The sequence below is a fragment of the Oppia nitens genome, unplaced genomic scaffold (assembly GCF_028296485.1).
Source record: "Oppia nitens isolate AA-2021 unplaced genomic scaffold, nextdenovo-longstitch-racon4-pilon3 scaffold8_pilon_pilon_pilon, whole genome shotgun sequence".
NCBI classification, from domain to species: Eukaryota; Metazoa; Arthropoda; class Arachnida; order Sarcoptiformes; family Oppiidae; genus Oppia; species Oppia nitens.
Window position 1 is genome coordinate 2,226,099 of NW_026533252.1, and position 27,737 is coordinate 2,253,835.

Consider the following 27,737-nt stretch of genomic DNA (forward strand, 5'->3'; position numbering starts at 1 on the left):
TTCATCAACATCAGTTTAGGTTTTTTTGAATAAATAATCAATTTCTATATAAAGATGCTAAAAAAATAAATTCATAAATAAAAAAACATATGTAAACTATAATAAAAAAAATTATTTTTAATGGCAATTTATTTATAATGAAAAAATATTTTTATATAACAACTATAATATTGTTAAATATCATAATAATAATAACTTTTCTCTTGTATAATAAGTATCCTTATGTTTAAATAAAAAGTCAATATTTTTTGCTAAGTTGAATGCTTACTAAAAATTTATCATGATCACGATTTTAAAATTATTGCCATAAGTTATGTAGACATTATCAGTGATAAAAAAACCATAAACCAATGTATGAGTTATTTATTTACAGGTAATTTAATAAATAAAAAAAATTGTTTATTTTTACACAAAAAATTAATACAAATAACAATGATTCGCTGACCCAATGGTTCACTAACTTATAGGTGTCTATTGAAAGTCAAGTTTTTTTTTTAAAAAAAATATTGAATATAAATTTTTTGTTGCCTTATGGTTAGCCTTGAAATTTATTAGACTTTATTTTATTAGACAATAAAATCTATTGACATTACTGACAGACACATTGTGAATAATATTTTTTTTTAAACAATTAAATTTAGCAAATAATTGTTAAACAATTTTGATGCAACTTTTATTTTTTATTGACTTAGTCATGAAACTTTGGGATAAATTATAGACTACTGAAAAACACTTAATATTTCAATTGTATTTTTAAAGCAAATATTTATAACAAATTTACATACAGTATATAATTTATATATTTTTAATATATTAATTTATCAACAAATATTAAATAATTAAAAAATATATCATATACAGTATTAAATAAAATAAATGCGATATAATATAAAATAACAATGTATCATATTAATTTTATTTAAAGCTTCATGAAATAATATATTTTTTAAAATATATAATAAAAATTTACTATATTTAATGATATCACTATAAAGTCACGATACAGTCAAACATACTTATAATTTACTAATAATTTATATTATTGTTATTAATATTTGTTATAACTTTTTTTTGTGTAATTTTATTGTTACGATCAGCAATATATTGTACTATTATTATCATTAACACAAACTCTCTCTCTCTCTCTCTCTCTCACTACAGTAATTATTAATAGTAAAAATAATGTATAATTTATATGATATAAAGTTTACTATAATATGTTAGCTATACTTATTTGATAAATTTTTTCTAAAGTAGACTATTAAAACATAAAAATTAATACAATAGTATTATTATACTGTAATATATAAATTAAAATTAATTTATTTTTAAAAAATATAAATTAAAAAAACAATGTTTACATTTGAAATTCAAATGAAGTGGTCATAGATTTATACTTTTGATGAGATAGTTCTGCCATAAGTCTGGCCACAAGAACTTTATGTTCTTCTTCAGTCTTTTTCGACTTGTCTTGTATTTCGGTGATCTGTGTCTTCAGTTTTGTCAACTCAGTCATCAGATAATCGTTTTGCATTTGAATAGTCTTACGTTCATTACGATAGACATGTAGTTTATGTTTGGCTTTTACAATCTCCATCTCCTTGACCTCCAGTTCCTCATCGCAAAGTTGCCATTTAGTATACAATGTAATGCTAAGTAATTCACTGTGTGTTACATCCAGTTTGAATGATTTGAATTTTTTGCTCAGATAAGGACAGTTATGTAAGAAAACTGTGGCCAATGCATAGCATAACATTGTTAGATGACTTTTATGACCGCTTTTGAAGATTTCGTCGACATTGCGTTCGGCACCCAATGATATGCCCTGTCTTTCCAACCATTTATTTATGAAACTACTATTAGACTTGCGTTCATAGTATATGTCAAACGCGTTATCAAAGTTTTCCATTATTTCGACCAAAACTGATCCGTCCTTCAAATCGTCGAGACTGTCGATCGGAGAGGACATACAGTCCATTGATTTCAATAGACTATTGATTATTGCATAACAAGAGCTCAAAACGGCTGACTCTGCAAAAGCCATTGACTTTAAGATGAGAATAAATTTTCAACAAAATATTTATACATTTATATTGTAAATGTATTTTTTTTAATAAATTAATTATCATAACATTTGAAGTGTTTGTAACATTTTAAAAGATATTAAATATTTACAATTTATTAGACAAATAAATAGTAGAAAAATATTTGTTGTTATCAAAGGTTTTTAGGTATTTATCACAATTTAATCAATGAAACTCTTGGTTACAAACAGTTAACAAAACGGTAATAATAATAATAGCATAATTAGTTAATATTTTGTTGCTATATTTTGTTGTAATAATATTTTTAAATAATTGTTATAACAATATAGATATTTTTCTAAACATTTAATGTTTTATTTTATTATAGCATAAAGTTAGCCAATTAAAAGTTATGACATTTTTACTATTACTTATATTTTAACTAAAATTAGATTCAAGTTTTTTTAAAAACATTATTATTATTGATCTGTGTTTAATTTAATATTTATATGAATTATTTGATTTAATTAATACTGAATATATTCAGTAAATATACATTAAATGACTTTTCATAATCTAAATCTTTTATTATATATATATATATAATTTGTTTTGAATAAAATTATTGAAATGTCAAATTGCAAATTAAATTATTAACTATTCATTATATTTATAATTGAATGGCAATTATTACTAATGTTATATTTATTTATAACTTTCATAACACAATTGATTTAATAAAGTTACTTAAAATAAAATATTTAGATATATTTATAAACTTTATAATAAAGAGCTTATTATAATAAAACTATTCAAATTATATTTATTAATTAATTATAATGTCTAATAAATAAATTTGGAAAAATTATTGTCAATTAGCATAGATTATTAAATCATTATATCTATGAAATTATTTAAATAAATACTTTAGATAAACAACATTTTATGAAACAGAAAAAATAATATATTGTATAATAATCAATACATAAAATTACATGAATTCACGCATATATAAATTTACAATAATATTATAATGCAGTCAATAACATCAATAATATAGTAAAGCACTTGTTTTAGATCATTAAATTAAAACATAATGGCATTGATTAATATTGAGGGACTTAATGATGTAAAAGCGATTACATGATTGTAGACATCGGTAACACCTAAATATAGGAACAGTTTGCCGATGTCTAACAAAATTTGCAATTTATCCACAATATTGACAATCAAACTTAATGTCAAATCAACAAATATAGCGATTAACATATTGATTAACAATTAGTATTATTATTATAAAACACAACAAAAATATTTATAAATATTACAAATTTTTAGAAATTCAAAACTTTAATATATATATATATATATATATATATATATATATATATTTGATATAAATATTATTATTATTACTTTTATTATTTGTTTTAACATTGTTTTAACAATTTTTTACCGGACATCTATTTTTTTGTATATGTCTTAAGCATTACTGATAGGAAAATATTTTTTTTATATTAAAAAACTTGAAATTATCGTTTTAAGTAAAAGTTTAATGTTATTTAATAATTATATATTGAGACCATTGACACAATTATAGCGATCACTGATCATTGAATACATACACGACAAGGACAGCGGCTTTTTTGTTGTTGTTGTTGTCGGCAATAACTTTACCACAAATATTGTCACTTATAAAATCTAATTTGTGTTTTAAATTATTTAAGTTTTTTATTCAAAAAAAAAAATTAACTTTTCAAAATTAATTAATATAACTATAATAAACAATAAAGATAATTAAAATTTGTTATATTAATTTACATTTATTACACAAAATTATGTATTATTTGATTGTACAGTAGGGGGTTAAATAAAAGTATAATTTTACATTAGATACCTAATAAACATATTTATTATAAATCAATATCATATATCATAATGAAATCAATCTAAATATATTTATTATGAATATTGTTTGTTAGCCTTCAAAATAATTTTCCCAGTTTTTTGTGTTACACTAAAAAAATCCCATTAAAATTTAGTTGTTTACAAACTTTCATTTGAAACGTGAATTTAATTTGATTTTAAAAATTTTATATTTTCATCGATATATTATATTATATATGAAAAAAAAATTATTTCCTTATTATTATTGTTTATTTTACACAAATATTCTATTAAATGAATCCCATTGTATTTAAAATAAATTTTTATATAATAATTAAGATTCATCTGTCAATAAATTTTTATTACATCAAAAATAATTGATTTTTTTATCTAATAGTTTTTTTCTAAAATGTTATTTATTGTTTGTGTCAGAAATTTAATTCAATTTTATTTATCTTATCTTTTTTTAAAAAAAATATTGTGGCTTTCAATTTATTCACTCATAAACTTCAAATTTTATCATATTTAGGACAATTTTTCTAATATAATAAAAATTTTATTGTTTCCACAACTATCACATCAATTAAAACTCATTACAGACATTATTGACACACATCATGCATTTTGAAGCTAACTTTTATAATGTTTTAAATAAAAATAAAAATTAATAAAAAAAGTAATATTGATATTTTATACATATTTTTTTTTGATTAACTGTTTTGTAATATTATTTATTATCAATACTATTAAGATACATTTAGAAAAATTAAGTTAAAGCTACGAGTATTTATGATTTTTTTTAAAAATCAACATTTATAATATTTAACAATAGAAAAATTTAATAAATATTATTTATACTTAATTTAAATTATATGCAGTATTATTATTATCGATATTCACTTAAGTTAGTATAAGTTAGTGTAGATTGATATAATGTAGACTAATATATAAAGTTCAATATTACTACAGTATTATCCATTAGTTACAATCTATGCTATTATTACAAAATTGTATAAAACATTTAAGTGACAAAAAATCGATTATCTCGTGAATTTGTAATATTGTATTTTAATTATAATTATTATTAATTATTATAGATTTTTAAAAAGATCAAGTAATTTGATAGTAAGATTCATAGGTTTTGAATAGTTTGAAATAAATGTCTAATACAATACCCCCACCACCGGACATATTTGTGATCGGAAGGGCCGGTAAAATGGGTGATCCCAATGAAAGATATAGACTAATGCATAAGTTAGGCAAAACACAAGTGGTGGCCACCAGAGGAGGCAAACGGATTAAAAGCATTGAAAAAAACAACAACAATATGACATCATTTCTCAAGAGTGAACATAAAGACTTGGATGAAGTCTATAAATCGGATTTAGACGATGAATACATAACCTATGATTTGCAATATTTTTTAACATTTTGTTCGCTTCTCTATCTGATCCGTGCCATACATTTGACATCAGTTATCTATGAAACAGTTTACGTCAATCACAAGACAACATTCACTGGATTTGGTTTGATATTGTTTTTGGCGCAAATAATGTTCATTTTGGTGATGTTGTCCGTATCGGTCACTGGTTTCATATTTTGTTGGCTACAGTGCCTATCGTATGCCTTTCTGTTCCTTATATCAGTATTTTTGTCCACACTTTTGCTTGACTTTCGACTAATCACACAAATTGTTGAACTATACAAAAGTTGGTTAATAAAAAATATCAATTAATAGATAATATAAAATTAATTTATTTTTAAAAAAAACTACTATCAATAGATTTTAAGTTTAGTGACTATGGCTACAGTTATGATAGGACGTGGGCCTCAATATTTGATGTCATGTTTCTAGTGATTAATCTGATCATTGGTTTTACAGTTGGTTTGCTATACAAAGAGATTAGTCAAAGCAAACGGATATTTGAATTTGAACCCAATTTCATAACAATCAATGGATGTGTGTTTGAAAAGAAACAAATTGATCAAAATATAGTCTATATTAAGCTAAATATTGAATTTTAAACTCATATATTAAATATATTTAGATTTTATTTTATTTTTCAAGTATTTTCTAACTTTTCATTTGTAACTTATATGAATTACCAGTTTTTTCGTCAACTAAAAAAATAAAACATTCATTAAAAGTATTATTATATGTATATATAGGTAATTTTAATTAATTTACAGCATAAATACAATATGATATTTTTGTAACTATAGATAACTTTTGTATATTAATTAAACAGCATTTTAAAAGTCAATTTTATTATTATATACGGGTTTAGAAAAAAATTTCAATTTCGTTTAAAATAGAGGTATCAAATTGAGATTATAAAAATCAAATAATTATTAAAAATTTCTATTTGTGGTGTTAGATAAAACTACAATTAATTTCAATTAATATATCATAATAACAATAATAATGTTTAAACTAATTGTATTAATAGTATCATTAGTATCATCGGCCATATGTGCAGACATTGAAGACAACTATGAAAACAAACTGTTCACTAATCCATCTAAAGTGGACTCCGATGTCTATTCAGTGGACAATTCATTAGGTCAGGTGAAAGAACTATTGGAGAAATTGGATGCAAAACAGTTCATCGATTTAAATGAATTGGTCAACAAAATACAGACCGATCTGAGGAAAGCCAAACACCAGTTTGATTTGGACAATGATTTTGATAAATTGGGACAAAAAGTACAGGACTTGAAACACGAACTCAATCTGTTTGCACCTAAACTGAGGTCTGATTTGGAAAAGTTTTCGAGAAAACACTAAACTTTATAATAAACAAACAAAAAGTAAAATAAAATTTATAAGTATTATGTTTAATAACATTTTGTTTTCTATAATTTAATGTTATTTAAATGTCTTAAATAAAGTGTTAAATTTTTTATATATTTTAAATTGTATGTTTGTGTGTGTGTGTGTGTGTGTGTGTGTGTGTGTGTGTGTGTGTGTGTGTGTGTGTGTGTGTGTGTGTTGTTTTAATATTACTGTACATAATAAGCTTAGAATATTTAAACATTTAAATAATTATTAAGATAATAATTTACTGTTAATTTATATATAATAATGTGCACTAAGTTTATATACGTCTATCATTATCTGTATATGTATAGTATATCTAATATAATTTTAAATTATATTTATTTTGTTTATCACTAAATTTTAAACATAAATTTATAGGTGAATTGAAATATTTTACATTAACTATAGTACAGTTTATATAGTTACATGTATATATTTTTATATGATTACAATTTTATTTAGACATGATATGATCATAATGTTTTTTTTAATAAAAAAAATCATTATAAAGAAGTTAGTTGTCAAATTATCAAGGTGTTATTATTTAAGTTTGCAACAATATTTAGTATCTAATATGTATAAAATGTCGCATTTATTTAAATAAAAAAAATAATGATAATTAATTGTAAATAAATTATATTAGTTTTAGACTATTATATAAATTGTTTGACTAAATAGAGAGCTTATTGTACACTAATAGTGACTAACATTTTACGTCAATTTAATGATAAGATATCAATAAATATGTTTTTAATTGGTTTTGAGTTGTTATTAAAGTATTTTCATAATTTTTAGTCTGGATTATAATCAAAGTTATTGTAATTAATAATTACTTATTTTTTTAGTACTGTATATACATTTAATATAATATAAAATATAACTAATTAAATAATAATGGTTTAAAAGAGTTTTAAAATTATCACATTTAATATAGTGTAGTAAAAATATTATTATAATTATTAAATTTAAAAATTATGACAAATATTGCAATGATATGCCATTTGCTAAAACTATTACTACTAGTATTGTGTTTGTGTACTAACCAAGTCTTAAGTGGTGATCACCACAAACAGTATGATATAACAAAATTTTGTGGCAAATACTCGGATGACGCCTCCATCGACTTGGATGACGATCTGACTTCAATCGGGATCACAGCCTCAAGATATGACAATTTTATTGACTGTTCCCTTGAAGTCGAAGTCAATAAGGGATACGGTATTATAGTTACAGTCAATCGTATCAATTTGAGGCCAGTAGTCGATCATCTGGAGATCGATCTAAATAAATCACTGAAACCCGTGTGGACGGGCTCTGAGATCACTGACTCATCGGATATTGTTTCATATGTGACGGACAGAAAAGTAAAGATTAATTTCAAAACAGGTCGCTCTTCGGAATCAACAAAATATAAGAATTTTGACATCAATTTAACAACATATAGATTATCGACAAAATGTCAGAAGAATGAGATATTGTGTGGTCATAATCGATGCATTTCATCGAAATATCGTTGCGATGGAAATACAGTTTGCGAAGATCTATCCGATGTGACCGTCTGTTTGGCCGATCGCCAGACAAGTCGGATGGTAGCCATCATTGTAATGATGGCTATAGTTATAGCACTGTTCCTTCTGTGCTATTGTTGTGGCTGTTGTTGTTGTTGGTGTTGCTGTAGTTCTTCGTCGAAGAAGAATAACCAAAAAGATTACATTCAATTTGATGATAATAATGTCAGATGTGATGATAATTATATTGATAGAAACCTTCATATCATTGACAACGAACCATCAACAGAGCCAACGGCACCGTTAGACTACTATGACTATACACCGGGACAACATATGAGACAGCCTTACGGACGATACCCCTTATATCCATATAACGATAGATCATCACAATCTCACAATTATTTGGCACATATGCCGCCCCCACCGCCTCCCTATACCCCAAAAGCTGAATAAATTATAATAAATGCCATAAATTTTTTATTTTTTAAAAATATTTTTGTCTTATTTTTTCAAGTTTCAGTATTTTCTGTTTTATTCCGATATTTTTTGAAACATTAGATACAGTGTACTAATGAATAACTATAAATCAATTGAAAAAATGCATTGTATTTGTTAAAAATATAATTTGAAGTGTTTGTCAATTGATAATTAAATGATAAATTATTTAATAAATTATATTATTTATTATTTAAACACAACTATAAATAACTAATGTAATCAACTAACGCAATAAAAATTAATTATCATTATTCTGTATATTAATACATGTGACGATAGAAAAATTGTTTACAATTTTGTTATCAATTTTATAGTTTAATTTTTTATTGTGGATAAATAATAGAAAGTTATATACAGTAAATAAACAATATATGAATACTTTTAAATCTAAATAATACTGTTGTAATAAAGATAGCAATATATATATATACAGTATATAAATATATATTTCTTTAAAAACAAAACTAGTTTTAGCCATCAAAACTAGTTTTCGGTGATTTAGCTTTTGATATATCAATTAATGGTTTTTTAATATTAAATAACTCTTCTTCAGAATCGGAATCATTGGAAAAGCTCTTTTCGACGACAATATTGTCTAATTTTTTGCCGCCAAATGAAGTTTGAATTTTGACCAATGGATCGGTCAGGTGTTGGGGACTTGACTCCCGAGAACTGTCCCATTGTGGCAACTGTTGGTAAACAGGATTTACTTTGGATGACTGTTGTTGTTGTCCTAAAAGAGACGCTTTCATTGATCTGACTTTTTGTTGAAGTTGTTGTGAAATCTCTGAATTTTTAATTTGCTGACAACACTGATAACTACTATTACCCAACTGTTCTCTAATAGTATTGACATCGACTTTGTCATAGATTTTATCATAAAATGCATACAAAGAGATAATCATCAAAAGTATGACTAAAATGATCACTAAAACTATCATTGAATTGGACGACTCATTTGAGACACTTTTACTTTTAATGAGTTTCTTATTAATATCCAATGAATTACTTTTATCAACATTTTGGTCTTTATTATCATTACTATATTGATAGACATAATCCAAGTCATCGGATAATACACATAAAAACAACATATAATAACTGATTGATATAAAAAATATGACACAAATTGAAGACATATTTTGTTTAATAAGAAATCTAAAAAAATGAATTTTTTAAATACCTTCAAATAGTATAACTTCGGGTAATTTGTAATTCAATTTAGCATAAAATATATAAAATAATTATATATTTGATTGTTTGACAAATATATACAAATATCACGAGAAGTAAAATGCGAAACATTTCATCAATTGTTGGTTTTGTATAAAAAGTGTAGTTTCGGTTAAATTCAGATCATTTCATATTTATTTTTCATTCAATTAGTCCTCAAAATTCAAAATCAAAAATGAAAACGAAATCCATTGCTGTCGACGTTGAGTCTGAAGAGAAGACACTTCCTTCTGGTGGTTCGGGTGGAGAGGTTATGGAAACCAGACGTCGCAGAAGACATTCGGGAGGAAAGAGCCGAAAGCGTTCCCGATCCAGAAGAGGCCGATCGCGATCTGGTGGCCGAAAAGGTGGTCACCGTCGCAGACGAAGAAGAAGCCGAAAGAGTTGCGATGACGAGTAAAGAGTGAAGAAAGTGGTCTCAGATTTCAATCGAAGATTCAAATGAAATGTAGTTTTTATGCAAAATTTTTTGTATTTGTTTTATTCAAATTTGCAATAAAATTCTTGTAAATATTAATAAATTTATTTATAAATATTTTTCTAAAATTGTCTAATTTTTATCTAAAAAATGTCTTTAAATGGTAAATAAATTGATATTTTTTAGTCTTCGAGTTATCATAAAATTAACGGTTATTTTGAAAAACCGTTTGTTAATTAAAAAATATTTTTAAATTTAAATCAACAAATATATTAAATAATTAGAGATTTGATTGTTTAACAAATATATATCTCGAGAGATAAAATGCGAGACATTTCATCAATTGTTGGTTTCGTATAAAAAGTGTAGTTTCGGTTAAATTCAAATCATTTCAAAATTATTTTTTAGTCAATTAGTCCACAAAATTCAAAATCAAAATGAAAACGAAAACGAAATCTATTGCTGTCGACGTTGAGTCTGAAGAGATGACACTTCCTTCTGGTGGTTCGGGTGGAGAGGTTATGGAAACCAGACGTCGCAGAAGACATTCGGGAGGAAAGAGCCGAAGGCGTTCCCGATCCCGAAGAGGCCGATCGCGATCTGGTGGCCGAAAAGGTGGTCACCGTCGCAGACGAAGAAGAAGCCGAAAGAGTTGCGATGACGAGTAAAGAGTGAAGAAAGTGGTCTCAGATTTCAATCGAAGAATCAAATGAATTGTAGTTTTTATTCAAAATTTTTTGTATTTGTTTTATTTATATTTGCAATAAAATTCTTGTAAATATTAATAAATTTATTTTATTTATTTAAAAATATTTTTTCTAAAATTGTCTAATTTTTATCTAAAAAATGTCTTTAAGTGGTAAATAACTGATATTTTTAGTCTTCGAATTATCATAAAATTAACGGTTATTTTGAAAAATCGTTAATTAAAAAATATTTAAATTTAAATCAACAAAAATATTAAATAATTAGAGATTTGATTGTTTAACAAATATATATCTCGAGAGATAAAATGCGAGACATTTCATCAATTGTTGGTTTCGTATAAAAAGTGTAGTTTCGGTTAAATTCAAATCATTTCATATTTATTTTTCATTCAATTAGTTCACAAAATTCAAAATCAAAAATGAAAACGAAATCCATTGCTGTCGACGTTGAGTCTGAAGAGAAGACACTTCCTTCTGGTGGTTCGGGTGGAGAGGTTATGGAAACCAGACGTCGCAGAAGACATTCGGGAGGAAAGAGCCGAAGGCGTTCCCGATCCCGAAGAGGCCGATCGCGATCTGGTGGCCGAAAAGGTGGTCACCGTCGCAGACGAAGAAGAAGCCGAAAGAGTTGCGATGACGAGTAAAGAGTGAAGAAAGTGGTCTCAGATTTCAATCGAAGAATCAAATGAAATGTAGTTTTTATTCAAAAAAAATTCTTGTATTTGTTTTATTCAAATTTGCAATAAAATTCTGTTAAAATATCAATAAACCTGTATTTTATATTTAAATAGTTAAAAATTGTCTAATTTTTTATTTAACAAAAATTGTCTTTTAGTGGTAAATAAACTAAACTTCTAGTCTTCTGAGTTACCATTAGTTTAACGGATATTTTTTTTTTTTAAACCGTTTGTTAATTAAAAATATTTAAATTCAAATATTTGGTTCGCGAGATATTAATTGAATCAACAATTTTCAATAAATAGTTGTTATGTTTTCAATTTATTTTATTCAAAATATTAATTTATATTTTACTGAATTATAGTACTACTAATTATGTATGATTTTAGACTACTTGTGATAATCAATATAATATCTTATGAATATACGGACAGTCGTCAAACAGAGACAGTTGTCCGACCGCATGACACATATAATAATATTGATTGCTATCTCACAACCATAACATCACTGTCCAAATTGTATGACAATCACTATTTCATATCTACAAACAATCAAATGTATTGGTTAGTTAGCGAGTCGGATGAGGTGTCTTATAAAAATGCTAAACATTTAAGTGGCATAACTACTGAATGGTCCAAAATCGATGCATCCATTTATTATGGATCGACAGTTAAATGTATGCCTGAGTTTACCAATAAATTAGTTTTGTTAAATTTTAACGAAAAAAATGGCAAAAATGAAATACTTTACGGAACTGTTAAACCGTGGAACTGGACTTTGATGGAGTGGTCACAGTTTGAAGCATTCAATGTAACCAAAGATATCATCGATTGGCATAAAAGTATCGATGCTATTGCCATAGCATATGAAACAGTTATCATATTTCAAGGTATAATTGATTTTGCTTTATATTTATGTTTTATGGATATAATTTTTTTTTTGATAAAAAATCAGATACCAATTATGTTACCGTGGAGTGTAGATTTAAAGATAATAAATGGCAATATATTATGAATAATACGCTATTGATATCATCGGAGGGACCATTTAATGCTGCATACTTTGATGACATATATAAACACACACTACCACTGTATCTGCTAAAAGATGACATTTATTTTATCTGCTATTACGAGGTTTGACACAATCATTATTAATTGTAGTCAATCACTGATATATATGTCTAATTTATTCCTATCTATTCTACTATTTAAATATAAAAACATTTATAAAAATTAAAAAAAAATATCGTACTGTACTGTATATCTAGATTAACAATAATGTCAACAATTCAATGTCCAACTGTGAGAATGTATCGTTAAATGAGTATAGTTTGAAACCCTTATCTAAATGCTGGATACGGAGTGACCCAAACAGTCCACAGTTTACATCAATGATAGCACATATGATAATCGTTTTGTTGACATTCTTGGGAATCGCTATACTGTCGACACCGCATCTCATAAATATGAGTATTGTATCCATTGGTGACCAAAATGCACCAAAAGATCGCAATACAAGTGTTCCTAAAGATAAATCAAATGATAAGATTGATGTCGGAAAAGATGACAAAATGAATAAAAATTAGATATCATATATAATACACATATAATATCAATATTATTAATATACATAAAACTTTTTGCTAAATTATATGTTTATATTCAAAAATTTAGAGTCTAAATAAAGTTTAATAAAAATAAATATTTATAATAAGGCGTTAATGGCGTTATGGCGTTAATGATATAATAAGGCGTTAACACATATAAATTACTATATATTTAATTTAAATACTAAATTATTAATATCCAGTTTATACAATGATTTCTTAAGAATAACTATAAAATAACTTAAATTAATAATAACAGGAAATTTATGATAAAATCAATAAAATAATTGAAATTAAAATTAGTTAACTTATTAATCTAATAAAATTATAAATATAAAAATAAAAATAATTAGTTGAAATATTAAAACTAAAATAAATTCTAATGAAAAAAACACAGATATTATTATATATACTGTATTAGAATATATTATATCATATCCGGGTGTTTAACTATGCAATTATAGCAAATAAAGTATATATATATATATACTATGTTTAACAAAATGAACTAACAATATGTTATAATAAAGTAAAAATTTACACAACTTTGTAAATAATTTATTAGAATTTTTCAAATATAAGCAATTAATGCAAAAAATAGATTAAAAAACATAATAATAATAATAATACTCATATACTGTATATGATAATTATAACTTCATTGATAATAAAAATAAACATTACAAAAATTAATATTTTTCAAAATTTATATAATTGTATTGAACAAAACAACTGAATTACAAGAAAATACAATATAAATATATATATAAACTTAAATTTATAAAAAAATGTGCGAAAATTGATAAGAAATTCAAACCTAAAGATAGAAACAAATATCACTTATCACTTCAAATGTCGAAAAAACATTTCACTCATTCTTACAATTATTGAATATATTTATATATAATAACAAAAAATCTGTAATAAAAACAAATATATACTATAATTATATAATTCTTGTTAATTATTTGTTATTATAAGCACTTTAACTCCTTTATAAAAACTAAAAAAATACAAAGTATAACAAAACAAAATTAAATATAATTAATATGTAATATGACAGAGAAAAATGTGTGTCTACATAAATAAATTTTTACTAATATTTATAATTTAATTTAAGTTAGTATTCAATGTTATGTTTAGATTGATTTATTGTTTTCTCAAAATGTTAGGCACTTATAAATAGTGTTTACGTATATATATATATATATTTATTTATTTATATGTAATAGAAAGTAGACATATTTGAGATTTAAGGCGCGTTTCAACGGGCCGGTAGTGTCGAGATATGACCAGTAGTACTCTCGGAATTGGAAGTGTGTGTATTATGATGGCTATGATGAGTAGTGTGTGGACCGGTAGCCAATTTATCAATTAGTTCGCCTAACGGCGCCAACTCTCTCTTATCAATTAAATTAAATTCCTGAACAAAAAATATAAAATGCTTGAAACTAGTGTTCAAATGGGCCTCTTCTCCCAATTGAACCACTTCTTGGAAGTGCTGATGATATATATGGGCGTATACTCTGAACAGTCGTTTTAATATTGTTTTTGCAATGGCGTTAAAATTTCGGGGAAACGGCACTCCTTTAATGACAAAATCGACATAAAAGTTAAATATTTTATATAAAAAACAGACAACAAAAATAAAACAAACCTATTTTGGATGGAAACAGTGTCTCATCATCTAACTGATCCTGAACCCATGTCATCAAGTAATCTATATATTTAGGCGCAGAACACTTGATCGGCTTCTTGACCGTCTGGCCATCGGCCCAATGGTACTCATACTTGGGTCCGGCAGACATCAGCGGACACGACTCTTCCGTACAAAATTCGGTGATCGTTCCGTACAACATATTGATCTGATTGAAAAAATCGACAGCTGTTTGATGGGTCGGGCGATGATTACAGGCATAGGGGAGAAATGATGACATTTAAATAAGTCAATTGTATAATAATTGGATTCAATAAAACAAATGAGTCGTCAAAAAAACAATAGTTTCCCGGAAGAGTCATAACAACATAATTCACTTAATATGTTTTGAAGGCTTAGCCCATAAAAAGTAAAAAATAAATATATAATTCATGTTTTCATGTATTCATTATATCATTCATTTAACAATTTATATGGCAAATGATTTTATCCTATTATATTAATATGTTTTTTATGTATTGTTTTCATTTAGATCTCATAATAGATAAGATTATAACTAATAATAAAAATACTTTTATAAATATACAATGCTTTTATATTTACAAAATAGTCTAAATATAAAGTGATGTGTAATAATATAATAGATGTAATAATAATAATAAACCAGTTAAGAATGCTAGAAAGCATTTTCAGAAAAAAAACTTGAATAACATTGAAAACCATTAGTTATAGCGGCTATATAATATATAAAAATTTAAAAACTGGTCAAATATACATTATATAAATATTGTCATGTAGAGTATCAATTGACTCGATATGACAAAATAAACAACTATAGTCATGTAGGGTATCAATTGACTAGGTATAACAAAATAAATTCAACTATAGTCATGTAGGGTATCAATTGACTAGGTATAACAAAATAAATTCAACTATAGTCATGTAGGGTATCAATTGACTAGGTATAACAAAATAAATTCAACTATAGTCATGTAGGGTATCAATTGACTAGGTATAACAAAATAAATTCAACTTTTGTCATGTGGGGTATCAAATAACTCGGTTTGACAAAATAAACAACTATAGTCATGTAGGGTATCAAATGATTAAGTATAACAAAATAATCATTTATAATTATACTTTTGCCGCTTATACTTATTCTTAATGTTCCCGTAGATATCAAAATTTTAATGCATATTTTTTTATTTTTGTTTTTGATTCTTTATTCAAATCTATAATTAAAAAAAATTCTAAAATTTTTTTATACTTTTGCCGCCATTTTAAAAAATATGCTGAAATATTATATCATATTTTTGATGCTCTATACAATTCTAAATGTTTTTAAAAATTTTTTGACTTTGGCCGCCATTTTCTTTATGATCCCGAAGAGATATCAAAATTTTAATGCATATTTCTTATGCTTGCTTTTGATGCTTTATTCAAATCTATACTTTAAAAAAATTTCTTAAAATTTTTTTTACTTTGGCAGCCATTTTGTCCATGTTCCCGAAGAAATATCAAAATTTTAATTCAACTTTTCAATACATTATTAGTAGTCCTCTAACCGAATCTGAAGTCAGAATTTCAAAATTCGCAAAAAAATTGCTACACACACACACACACACACACACAAAAGGCTCGTATAGATTTCAGAAAACAAAACTTTTCAAGTTTTTTTTGAATATGTATGATTTATAGCTTATTATTAAACAAATATTGTAATCATCATAAAAGTGTTTCATTAAGTATTTGACATAACATTGACAATACTGTATACCTAATGTTACAAATAAATCAAAAAATCTAATTAATTTCACACATATTTTGCTTTTTATAGGTTTTCATAGTTACAATACTAGAAATCATAGATAAATAATTGATTTAAATAATAAAATTAACGTTAAAAATATAGCAAAAAAAATATTTGATATAAAAATACTACTGTAATATTCAAATTTTACAAAACAAAAATATTATAAATAAATTTTTTTTATAACCCAAATATAAATAATAAGAGACATTAAAATAAATGATTATTATATGATAATTAAAATTTGATTTATCATTGAATATGTGATATCAGAGAACAGGTATATATTTGGTGTCAGAAATAAACAAAAATCAAAATATTTTTTAAAAAAAAACTTTAAGACATACTGTTAACGGCCACCCATTCATTAATATCCTCGCCTTCGGGTAGCATAACAGCCAGCCGTAGATTACCGGAGCCAAGTGTGGCGGCCGCCTGTCTCATCAGGTCGTACTGATGGGTGCCCTCCGGGATGTTCTTCTTAGGTTTGAATGTCTTATTAGATCGACCACCACTTCATCCGAAGACAATAAAACAATCAATAATTATCATTGTATTTGGTTTTATACTTACAATAGGAAACTCATGGCTAGTGTTTGTGTTGATGTGTGGTATGTGTTGTCAATGTCCGCAATGTGTCCGCCGATGTGTGTATTGATTATGATATGTCAGACCAAACAACAACAAAATGCCAAAGAAGTGATGGATGTGTTAATCAAATCGGTGTCAAAAACATTAACATAAATGTGTCGTTAATTTTTTTAATCAAAAAAACAAAACAAAACTAATTTATAGTTTATTTATAAATCAAATAATTTTAATAATAAAATATGAATTCAAATGAGAAAACTATAAAATATTTATTAATATTTGATTCAAACTCAACACTGATTGTCACACAAACTGTTTGTTTGCAAATTCAATAAAAACGAAACCACTGTTTGTTTGACAATATTATTGTATTTATTATTACTGACAAACATATAGTTTAACACATAATATATTATTTTTTTCATTAATCTTCACAAATAACGTATTGATTATTATTGCAAACGGATTGTTCACTACTCTATTAATTGAGTCGAAACAACACAACAAAAAAAGAGTAAATGCATTGCTATTATCAGTAATAAAAAGTTGTTTTTTTGGGTAACTAATTATGTGGACTAATATATAACAAACTATGTGTATACTCGTCAATGACTCACTTGATTTCAATGTTATTGCATTTTTTTGTGTTGTTGTCGATACATACAAATCATATTATTATATACACAACTAATTATATTAAATTAATATATAATATTTGAATGATAGAATAGATTGAAAAATTTATTCTAGCATGATAAAACATATTAATTTAATACATATATATGATAGATAAATTATAGACATTTTGTTAAAATTAAAAAATAGCATTTTAAATTTTTTTTTTGGTAACTAAATAATTAATTAAAATTTATGATAAATAAAAGATTATGCATGTTAAAAATACAAATTAAATTATTTAAATAATAAAAATACAAAAATTAATATTTATTTATTTTATTAATTTTTTTTTTATAAATTGTTATAAAAAGTTTATGTTTTACATGAAATACAAATCATTTAAATTGTATCCAAACTTTTCGTATCTAATATTAGACATTATTAACGAAATCGACTGTTAGTACTATACAGTAGAGTATTATTATTATTATTATTATTAGACTGACTGTCATTTTCGGCACTTTTGTGTTGTGTTTTTGAATATAAATAATAAATGACTGATTGATTGTATGATTGATTGTAATGTATGATCACATGAGTTGATCCAAACACTCATTGAATGTGAAATAGACGACCAAAACAACAGACTATTGAATCAATAATCGCTTAATTGTGACCATATTTATGATGTCAGACGAAGCGTTTGTGGTCCGCATCCGAGGTCTTCCGTGGCAAACGACCAGAGAAGAGATTGTCGACTTCTTCAATGGTATGCAAATGACACATGACTTTATTGGATCAATTGATTATAATATCAAATGTATATATCTTGTCATATAATCAATCTAAAGGTTGTAATATAAAGAATGGTTTGAATGGTGTTTTGATGACACTGTCCCGCGAGGGTCGACCATCTGGTGAAGCGTACGTCGAGTTTGCCACTGAACAGGACTACAACTTAGCTCTCGACAGAAATCACAAACATTTGGGACAGAGGTTTGACACAATCAAAGAGATTACTTTGTGATTGTTGTTTGTGTTATACTTCAACATTTGGATCTAATAATAACACAATTGAAATCCATTGAACAGATATATAGAAGTGTTCGCCTCAAAGAAGTCTGAAATGGAAAGAGTTGGTCGAATACACGGCAATGATCTCAATGACAATCAACACCACGAAGACTCGTTTGTCCGACTTCGGGGACTGCCGTTCAGCGCCAATAAGGACGATGTCATTGAGTTTTTTTCTGGTATGTCTTTTAAGGCCATCATATGTGTTGATGACATTTATTTAATGCTTTAAATACATATCGTTTATACTATTATATCGGTATTTACGGTATTTTGTATTACCATTTGGTTATCTAATGGATCCTTTCGGTAATGTGATGACCGTAGATGTGAATTAGTTTAGAAAATTTACAATAATTAGATAAAAACATTTATAATGTCATTATAGAGCATAAAATGATTAAAAAATACTAAAGACAACGATTTAGTTTAAGACAATAATTAGATAATTATATATTATAACTAATTAAACGGTAACTTATAATAATATGTGGGTATAATATCGGTTAATGGCTTATAATGTTTAACTCAAATCCCTCATATAAAGGGTTGGATTTAGTGATGGATGGGATCGTACTGCCAACAGATCATTCGGGTCGGAGCACAGGGGAGGCATACATACAGTTTGCTACCAGAGATAATGCAGACAAAGCCATGAGCAAACACAAGGATAAGATTGGGCACAGGTGGGCTATTACATACTGGGATCTTAATCTATCCTCTATATCACCCCATATGTCATAAAATGTTGGGTTTGTCACTACCACCAAACAGGAGGGCACTTAAACCTCCTAATTGTTCATATCTGTATAGTATTATCTATTGTATATCGAATATCTAATGTATATACAAAACTATACGTATCTAAGAATAATGTTTTATATTTGGATATCAAAACCAATTTTTAGATTATATTTTAATCCCCAAAACTAACCAAATTTTAGTTAATTTTTATATAATTAATTAATTTTTTAAAAATCCTTTATTTTGTTGATTATTTTAATGATCTCAATGCCTATATGCTTCTCATTTGGGTTTTAAATTGGCTTAAATGTTACAATTAATATGTATAAATGGCATACCTGTGCTGTATGTTTAGGTACATTGAAATATTCAAAAGTTCGTTCCAAGAGTTTCGTCAAATAAATTCATATATGGATTCTAAACAATATTCATCGGGACCGCCGCACGGTTACGGACTCGACGGTCCATCGGGTGGCTACGGCCCGCCGCCTCAATCATCGCCTCCGCCATACGCCGCTAACCATAAGATGCGTTACGGACATCCGCCATCACGTCCAGTGCCATATCCTAACAGATTTCGTGGTGGTGGTGGTGGCAGTGGTTTCTACGGTAATGGTAATGATAATTATGGATCGCCAATAACAGGAGCATCCAGAGGACCCCCACCTGTCGGTTCATACAGACGTGTCTACGATTACGAAGAAATGGATTTTAGAGGTTTTGAAAGTGTTATTATAAAAAATATTATTATAATATTTATTATGAATATTTTCATTTGAATCCTATTATAGGTCGTTCCTCTTTTGATGATCAATTTGGAGCTACATTTGATGAATACCCACCTCAAGGACCTTCGCATCAAAATTCGATGCCATTTTCAAATCGACATAATGTCCATATGAGAGGATTGCCATTTAAAACAACTGAAGGCGAAATCTATGAGTTCTTTTTGCCGTTGAGACCAATTAGCGTACAAATACTGATGGATGACTTGGGCCGACCCAGTGGTGAGGCTGATGTTGAATTTGCCACTCATGATGACGCCGTAAAAGCCATGAACAAAGACAAAGCTTTTATCCGTAAAAAAATCATAAATTAATTACAGTAATTAAAAATTTATTGTTAACTAATTATTTTTGGTTATATTATATCTTATAGAAAAGCGATACATTGAGCTGTTTTTGCATTCAAATTCTTCGACCAGTCATAATAATAATAACATAAAACGGGAGCCAACGTCAACTAATTATTACCGCAACGGATCGGGAGGAGCCGATAACCATCGTATCAGACCAATGGGTAATTGGAGTTCAAGTGGTGGTCTACATATGAATGACGATATGATCCGATCTCGAGTTTAAGACTACCTGTTATATGGGATTTAAGCGATTTGATTACATGTAGTTTTTGTGGTGTATTCATCTATATTATTGAATACAATATCAATGTCAACGAATTAACACAAAATTAATATCATTTAATTTTTTTATTAAGTATCTCATTTGGCATACAGTATGTGACAAAAGTATAAATTATGATATATACTGTATATTTGGATATACGGTTAATGTTTATTATCAGTAAAAAAATGTGTTGTTTTGTGTGACACCGAAACTTAAATTATAATACAGTATTACCGATAATACTGTAAATGTTTTTTTTTAAAAACGTTTTTTTCACTACAATTATTGCCATTAAATTTCATGAATTTGTAGTCACTTTTTACGATAGATTTCATCAAACAAACAAATAAACAGAAAGAATAAAACTTAAAGAAAAATTTTGTCAAATTATACGTTAGTTTTAAATATGATTTATTTTGTAAATTTTTTTTACCCGACGGGTCGTCCGTAGGCCAGACATAACGGTAAGTTTGATGTCTGAAAAAACGCCAATAATTTTGCACAAAAAAAATAAATTGAAAATTGTTACGTCATTTATATACAGTATTACTGTAATAAAAGTATAAACTATTGGCACAAAAATTTTAGCGCAATTTTATTATTGCATTGCATTTGATTGTGAAATACTGATCCGCTGCAATAATCATGAGAATAAAATAGCAAGTTTTTAATTTGATTTTACAAAAAAGTTAATTTTTATTAATTAATAATATAATTGCCATTTAAATCTATGACATCTCTCCATTTGTTCGGCAACTCATAAATTCCTTTGGAATACCATTCCTCTGGTTGTGAATCGAAAAACTCTTGAACTGCCATTTTGACCTCTTCTCGATTTTTGAATTTTTTTCCATCAAGAAAGTGTCGCATTGATCGGAACAAATAATAATCTGAAGGAGCAATATCTGGTGAATATGGTGGGTGATCCACAACATCCCACCCAAACTTCTTCAATAGATCTTTGGTCTTCTTTGCAGTATGTGATGGGGCGTTATCCTGTTGAAACTTAACGCCCCAATATCTTATCAATGAACCACGCTTTTCGAAAAGCTTATCACGAAGTCTTGTTAATTGTTGACAATAGACTTCAGCTGTAATAGTGGCTCCGACTTCCAACAGTTCCCAGTGGATTATTCCCGTCTTATCCCACCAAACAGACAACATTACTTTCTGTTGACGAAAATCTGGTCGTGGTGTCCCAACAGGTAGTTGTTCCGGACTTCTCCATTCACTCCTTTTATCAGCGTTGACATAGTATATCAACTTTTCATCACCGGTTATCATATGTCTTATAAAACCGTCAGAATTCTCTCGAGAAAGCAATTGTTGGCATACTTCTACACGTTTTGCCATTTGCTGAGGAGTGAGATCGTGTGGTACCAAAACAGATGACACATATCTCTTGCCAATGGCTTTCAAATGTCTTTGAATGGTAGTAGCATCAACTTCAAGTATATCACCGAGCTCTTTAGTTGAAAATTTTGGATTCATTTCAATCAGATCCGTCAATACTTCGTTGTCAATCTTCGATGGTTGTCCTGGTCTTTCTTTGTCTTCTACATTAACCCCTTCTTCTTTCCATCTCTTCCACCAACGATAACATGTGCTCTCACCAACGGCTTTCGGGTAGACCTCATTGATATTTGCTGCGGCTATTGATGGTGGAGTTCCGCGACAATATTCATATTCCATGGCATATCTCACCCGAACGTCATGTGAGTTTAGGCCTTCTAACGGTTCCATCACAAGAGATATCACAAATATTTAATAACACAATTGAAGACTAGTAATGACTGTTATATTTTGTCAACAAACAAAATTTGTAAATATTACAATGGGTCGCACAAATATAAAGTTACTTTTCAATACAGTATAATTCTCACTTTTATTGCAGCAGAACAGTATATGATTGACTAAAATACTAATACTTTTGCGGATCAATTGAAGTGACAAAAAAAAAGAAAACAATAATAATGTTATCGGATAGCGAACAAAGCTTAAGACACGAATTGCTCAAAATGAAGAAATTGGTTGAGTGTCCCATTTGGTCAGTATTTTTGTGTCAATGGACTAATTGATTCACTTTTTTATTATTACTAAACTAAATATCCCATACTTTTTGTCGATAGTCTTCAGCTGATGACTAATCCAATGGTAACCCGTTGTGTACATCGATTTTGCGGTGAATGTATTAACAAAGCCATTGACAATTCGTCGACACCGGACTACTGTCGGTGTCCGCTGTGTAACGAAAAGATCACAAAACGATCTCTTCGGCCGCAAATAGATTTCGCTGATATTATTAGCGCTTTTCGCGATGCCGTCGACTCGTTTGAAAAAGATTTTCACGAAGAGGTGATCACCAATACCGACGAAGTGGTCATTTTTGATTTGTCTACCGATCGCAGTAAGTCTCGTTTGCAGACAACCAATGACTGTACGATCGCATCGGTTGTTGTTCAGCCAAAAGATAATGAAAAAGTCAAACGAAAATCTAATGAATTGGTTGACTCTGTCAATGGTAATGATTGGCCCACACCTCAAGATACTACTCAAGAGAGCGACAATAATAAGACCGTCGAAATAACTGCTGATTCGGAGCCGTCGAAAGTTTCGGATGTCGATAAAACTAACGAAGAAACAATTGAATTGACAAATGATGAAAATTCGGTGACAAATGTTAATCCGAGTCAGAACTTGACAGTCAACAGGTCGTCGAAGATAACATACGGCGTTCAGAAACAGTCCGACGATAAGTTTGATCGAATTATGGGTTTGTCGGCCAAGAGTAAGATTACCGGAAACACAAATAAAGATAAAAGAGCTAAACCTAAGCCAAGATTAGAGTACAAGTCTTCATCTGAATCAGATGTCGACAGTATTGATGGTGCCTTCAAAAGTAAGACTAGCAAACATTTAAAAGAAAAGAACGACAAAGAAATTAAGAAAAAAAATTATAAAAGAGTCAATCCATTAGAAGATTCATCTGATGATGACTTGGACTCACCTGTCTTTGCAAAGGACAGAAAACAAAGGAACTTTAATATCAGAGAATCCGATATCATTCCCACTGAATCCACACGAAAGTCGGCGCTCATTAGTAAGGACTTGGATGACGACTTTAGCGATGATTTGGATGATGAAGACATCTTACCGGCTCTTAATAGCAAAAAGGCAGTCGAAGTGATTAAAAAATAGCTGTTTGTATTGTTATCATATAATACTAAAATAATTATAATTATCTATAAGTTTTGATACATACCGGTACTGTAATTAAATTGATTTTAATCAAATTGTTGTTATTCAATGAATTGGATTTAACACAATTTGTGTCAATTAATTTGATTGTTTTACATATGATTCGCTCTGAAGACAATGATGAGAGTGACCATCGATTTAGCGATCAGAGCGACTCATAAATTATGGCTTAAGATTCAGATTTTTAATTTATTCATATTTAATATTATAATAATTACTATTGTATTAGTATTTAATTGAATTTTTGTAAATTTATAAATTATTATTATTATTACCGCTAAATACTTTTTTTCTCATAAATATTTAGTTAAGCTATTTTTGGAAATAAGATTATGCTAAAATAATACTGTACTTTATAAAGTATTAATATTTTGTTTTTATTTCAAATTTTCTTAAATTTATTAATAAAATAATAAGTTATAAATTGTAATTGTATTTTTGCTTAAAAATTATTCATGATTTTAATAAATAGTGTATACAAATATATATAGATATCAATTATCCCATTATTTGAGATTGAGATTACAATTATTTAATAGATTTATTAATTGTGTACAAAATTATAAATAAAAATAAAAGTTTTATAAATTAGTAGTCATAATTGACTATAGGATTGTTCACATTGAAATTTATGCTTAAAATAGCAAAATTAAATAACTGGATATAATATGATACAAATAAAATACAATTATAAAAAATATACTGTAGTACTGCACAATCACTCATAAAAAAATATCAATAATTTTTTTTGGAGAAATTAACATTTTAGTTGATATGTTATAATAAATAAAAAATAAATAATTATAATTTGGTATTATGTGTTAAAATGCTTTAATTTGTTAATCTTGTAAATTATATAACTGATTGTCTATTGTTATCTCAATACCAGTTTCATCGACACAGCATTCATACAATTGAGATTCAGTAGTCAAACACTGTCCGGCAATTGACATGACTTCCTGTTTATAAGATTCCTGTTTGACAATAACACAGATAAAGCCGCCGCCGCCGGCACCACAAAGTGCACCTCCGTGTATGAATGGCTCAGTCCTATTGACAAAACATTAGTATTGTCTCAAAAAAATAAGTCTAAAACTTAATGTGAAAATACCTGTTAAAGAATTTCGAAACCGATTTTGGCTCACTATTTGTGGCCAAAATTTTCTTCATTTGCCAATATTTGGTCAAAAGTTCGCCAATTGATTGCAAGTCTTCCCTTTGAAAAGCATCCAAACAGAGTCGTGTATTTGTCAATAAATTGTTAAAACAATCAGTAATTTTTAGATCCCGAATATACCAGTTTTGGATAACCGTATGCAACAGATTCTTAGCCAATCTAACGGTTCCCGAATAGATAAGCAACAAATGCTTTTCGAGTAGACTTTGAAATGGTTTACTTATTTCAACCTTTTTGTAAGATATTTTCAGTGGAAGAGCGGCTTCAGATCGACCCAATTTGACGCCTCCTATGACACCACCGATCTGGTCCTGCCATCCGCCACATGTGGTCAACAATTGTTCGGTGTATAGGACGGCATTTATTAGTGCACTTTTTGTAAATTGTTTGCCTGAAACCATCCAGAGTACTGCAATTACACAACTCAATAGTATACTACTGGTTCCCAAACCAGATCCCTGTGGCAGGTCTGACCACAATTCAATTTCCAGACCGGAAATCAAATTAGCGTTCAGTTGCTGATGAAGAGTCGTCTGATTATTTAAATCGACAAATTGACAGCAAATAAGTGCAGATTTGATTAGAGCACCGCTAGAGTCCGGTTCACAATAATCGATAAACTCTTCAATATTGTTAAGTTTCAGATCAGATACCAATTGTTTGTTTGAATCAAATTCACGGATCGTTATGAGATCTGTAGAAATGTTCTCAACTTTTCTAGCTCTGCATCCAATGGGCTTCTTGTGATTCACTTGAATGGCTATATTCATCACTTGACCACCAATTTCATAACAAATGGGCGGTGTGTCAGTCCATCCTCTGTTATAAATCTAATTTAATATCTAATAATATTAACACATATGAAAATATAATACCCGAATAAGTCAATCCTTGCCGGACATACAGCTGTCACCCACTGGTTGACCGGTATCTCTCTATCACTATTGCTTATTAGTGGTAAAATACTATCGAAACCGGTTTTGACCGACTTCTTAATCAATGCACTGACACACCGATCATAGCATTCAGATATAAAACAGTCGCCAATTGGATACGAGTCCCGCAATTGTATTAGACATTTGAGACCCGACCTAAAATTTTCCTCACATTCAAAATATTTTATAATCACTTTGAGATCATTGTCCTTATTATTATTATTGACTGGATTTTTATAATTTATATCTAATATATATAAAAATATTAAATTATATTAAATAAATGCAAAATAATTGGATGACATTTAAATTGATACCCAATTTATGGCTCAATTGATTAAATTGCGATATAAGGCATAATATACGGGCCAATAGTATATCGTTGTTACGGCTGTTTTGGTTCAATAGATCGGCCAAATAGTTGTCAAATATAGTTATTAAGTCAGTTTGTCGACCATTGGAAATGACATTTTGGAAATATTCATTAATTGTCAAACAATTTTTGTTGATTATATTGTGAAAATTGTCCTGGCTTATTATTATGGGGGCGGGCAGTTTTACATCCATTTCCAATTTATAATTGTTTAATCAATCGTACATTTTATAGCCATTTGAGCAAAAAAATATCACTTTAATTATGTATAATTATTTTTCTATCATAAGTTATCACACCTAATGTGCAAATATATAATTAATTCTAATAAAGTAAACTATAATAATAAAAACCTGGTTTAATGTGTTTGTAAATGACAAACTAGTATTACAAATATCATATTATGAGTTAGTTTTGCGCATATCATTGAAAATAATGTCAAAACAAAACACAAATATTATTGACTATATAATAGATATGTTGTATTTCACTGTATATTCTGTATTCAACAGAATTGCTGTTATACTGTATAATAGTTTGTAAACTATTGCTATATATTCTGACTTTAAAAAAAATGTTTTGCAATATTATAATATAGATATACAGTAATTGAGTTATAATTAATATAAATTTTGTTAATTATAAAATTAATAGCAACATTTATATATTATTTTAATCACAAATTAATTATTTAACATAAAATATCAT

General features: G+C 27.4%; 7 protein-coding genes across 8 annotated transcripts; 4 read left to right on the forward strand and 3 right to left on the reverse strand.

Moving 5' to 3' along the window:
• The first annotated feature begins 5,029 nt into the window (after positions 1–5,029).
• LOC128964164 (uncharacterized) lies at positions 5,030–6,699 on the forward strand. Its single transcript, XM_054310723.1, has 3 exons — positions 5,030–5,620; positions 5,695–5,871; positions 6,362–6,699. Exons 1-3 carry the CDS (start codon positions 5,071–5,073, stop codon positions 6,697–6,699), a joined length of 1,065 nt encoding a protein of 354 aa, XP_054166698.1. The 5' UTR covers positions 5,030–5,070.
• Positions 6,700–12,223: 5,524 nt separating this feature from the next.
• On the forward strand, positions 12,224–13,369 carry LOC128964038 (uncharacterized). Its single transcript, XM_054310596.1, has 3 exons — positions 12,224–12,669; positions 12,735–12,916; positions 13,051–13,369. Exons 1-3 carry the CDS (start codon positions 12,336–12,338, stop codon positions 13,366–13,368), a joined length of 834 nt encoding a protein of 277 aa, XP_054166571.1. The 5' UTR covers positions 12,224–12,335; the 3' UTR covers position 13,369.
• Positions 13,370–14,580: 1,211 nt separating this feature from the next.
• LOC128964302 (MOB kinase activator 1B) lies at positions 14,581–17,792 on the reverse strand. Its single transcript, XM_054310886.1, has 4 exons — positions 17,430–17,792; positions 17,204–17,370; positions 15,047–15,274; positions 14,581–14,976 (listed from the first exon to the last, which is right to left on the reverse strand). Exons 1-4 carry the CDS (start codon positions 17,441–17,443, stop codon positions 14,654–14,656), a joined length of 732 nt encoding a protein of 243 aa, XP_054166861.1. The 5' UTR covers positions 17,444–17,792; the 3' UTR covers positions 14,581–14,653.
• A 771-nt stretch (positions 17,793–18,563) lies between these two features.
• Positions 18,564–21,393, forward strand: LOC128963868 (heterogeneous nuclear ribonucleoprotein F-like). The gene is made up of 7 exons (XM_054310398.1): positions 18,564–18,834; positions 18,917–19,061; positions 19,158–19,318; positions 19,687–19,825; positions 20,239–20,600; positions 20,675–20,962; positions 21,042–21,393. Exons 1-7 carry the CDS (start codon positions 18,750–18,752, stop codon positions 21,242–21,244), a joined length of 1,383 nt encoding a protein of 460 aa, XP_054166373.1. The 5' UTR covers positions 18,564–18,749; the 3' UTR covers positions 21,245–21,393.
• Positions 21,394–21,985: 592 nt separating this feature from the next.
• Positions 21,986–23,029, reverse strand: LOC128964306 (histone-lysine N-methyltransferase SETMAR-like). Its single transcript, XM_054310890.1, has one exon. The coding sequence runs from the start codon at positions 23,027–23,029 to the stop codon at positions 21,986–21,988; it is 1,044 nt and encodes a 347-aa protein (XP_054166865.1).
• A 40-nt stretch (positions 23,030–23,069) lies between these two features.
• LOC128963902 (breast cancer type 1 susceptibility protein homolog) lies at positions 23,070–24,545 on the forward strand. 2 transcript variants are annotated; one of them, XM_054310445.1, is made up of 3 exons: positions 23,075–23,108; positions 23,181–23,333; positions 23,416–24,545. In XM_054310445.1, the coding sequence occupies exons 2-3, from the start codon at positions 23,260–23,262 to the stop codon at positions 24,482–24,484; spliced, it is 1,143 nt and encodes a 380-aa protein (XP_054166420.1). In that variant the 5' UTR covers positions 23,075–23,108; positions 23,181–23,259; the 3' UTR covers positions 24,485–24,545. The 2 variants fall into 2 exon arrangements, with proteins under 2 accessions (XP_054166419.1, XP_054166420.1); XM_054310444.1 differs by having other exon boundaries at positions 23,070–23,333.
• A 773-nt stretch (positions 24,546–25,318) lies between these two features.
• LOC128963926 (L-fucose kinase-like) lies at positions 25,319–27,289 on the reverse strand. The gene is made up of 4 exons (XM_054310471.1): positions 26,974–27,289; positions 26,597–26,903; positions 25,656–26,540; positions 25,319–25,594 (listed from the first exon to the last, which is right to left on the reverse strand). The coding sequence occupies exons 1-4, from the start codon at positions 27,221–27,223 to the stop codon at positions 25,384–25,386; spliced, it is 1,653 nt and encodes a 550-aa protein (XP_054166446.1). The 5' UTR covers positions 27,224–27,289; the 3' UTR covers positions 25,319–25,383.
• Between the last annotated feature and the right edge of the window lie 448 nt (positions 27,290–27,737).

Excerpts from the sequence above, each read along its gene's own strand:
- LOC128963868 (XM_054310398.1), top strand. The coding sequence starts at position 18,750 with ATGATGTCAGACGAAGCGTTTGTGGTCCGCATCCGAGGTCTTCCGTGG. Across the intron at positions 20,601-20,674 it reads CGAAGAAATGGATTTTAGAG|GTCGTTCCTCTTTTGATGAT; the intron begins GTTTTGAAAGTG and ends ATCCTATTATAG. Across the intron at positions 20,963-21,041 it reads CAAAGACAAAGCTTTTATCC|AAAAGCGATACATTGAGCTG; the intron begins GTAAAAAAATCA and ends TATATCTTATAG.
- LOC128964038 (XM_054310596.1), top strand. The coding sequence starts at position 12,336 with ATGTATTGGTTAGTTAGCGAGTCGGATGAGGTGTCTTATAAAAATGCT. Across the intron at positions 12,670-12,734 it reads AACAGTTATCATATTTCAAG|ATACCAATTATGTTACCGTG; the intron begins GTATAATTGATT and ends ATAAAAAATCAG. Across the intron at positions 12,917-13,050 it reads ATTTTATCTGCTATTACGAG|ATTAACAATAATGTCAACAA; the intron begins GTTTGACACAAT and ends CTGTATATCTAG.
- LOC128963926 (XM_054310471.1), bottom strand. The coding sequence starts at position 27,223 with ATGGATGTAAAACTGCCCGCCCCCATAATAATAAGCCAGGACAATTTT. Across the intron at positions 26,541-26,596 it reads GCAAGGATTGACTTATTCGG|AGGATGGACTGACACACCGC; the intron begins GTATTATATTTT and ends GATTTATAACAG. Across the intron at positions 25,595-25,655 it reads GTTTCGAAATTCTTTAACAG|GACTGAGCCATTCATACACG; the intron begins GTATTTTCACAT and ends TTTTGTCAATAG.
- LOC128964302 (XM_054310886.1), bottom strand. Across the intron at positions 15,275-17,203 it reads TGAATGGGTGGCCGTTAACA|CTGTCGATTTTTTCAATCAG; the intron begins GTATGTCTTAAA and ends CCCATCAAACAG. Across the intron at positions 14,977-15,046 it reads ACTGTTTCCATCCAAAATAG|GAGTGCCGTTTCCCCGAAAT; the intron begins GTTTGTTTTATT and ends TTGTCATTAAAG.
- LOC128963902 (XM_054310444.1), top strand. The coding sequence starts at position 23,260 with ATGTTATCGGATAGCGAACAAAGCTTAAGACACGAATTGCTCAAAATG. Across the intron at positions 23,334-23,415 it reads TTGGTTGAGTGTCCCATTTG|TCTTCAGCTGATGACTAATC; the intron begins GTCAGTATTTTT and ends TTTTGTCGATAG.
- LOC128964164 (XM_054310723.1), top strand. The coding sequence starts at position 5,071 with ATGTCTAATACAATACCCCCACCACCGGACATATTTGTGATCGGAAGG. Across the intron at positions 5,621-5,694 it reads AATTGTTGAACTATACAAAA|ATTTTAAGTTTAGTGACTAT; the intron begins GTTGGTTAATAA and ends TACTATCAATAG. Across the intron at positions 5,872-6,361 it reads TTTCATAACAATCAATGGAT|TATCATTAGTATCATCGGCC; the intron begins GTGTGTTTGAAA and ends TTGTATTAATAG.
- LOC128964306 (XM_054310890.1), bottom strand. The coding sequence starts at position 23,029 with ATGGAACCGTTAGAAGGCCTAAACTCACATGACGTTCGGGTGAGATAT.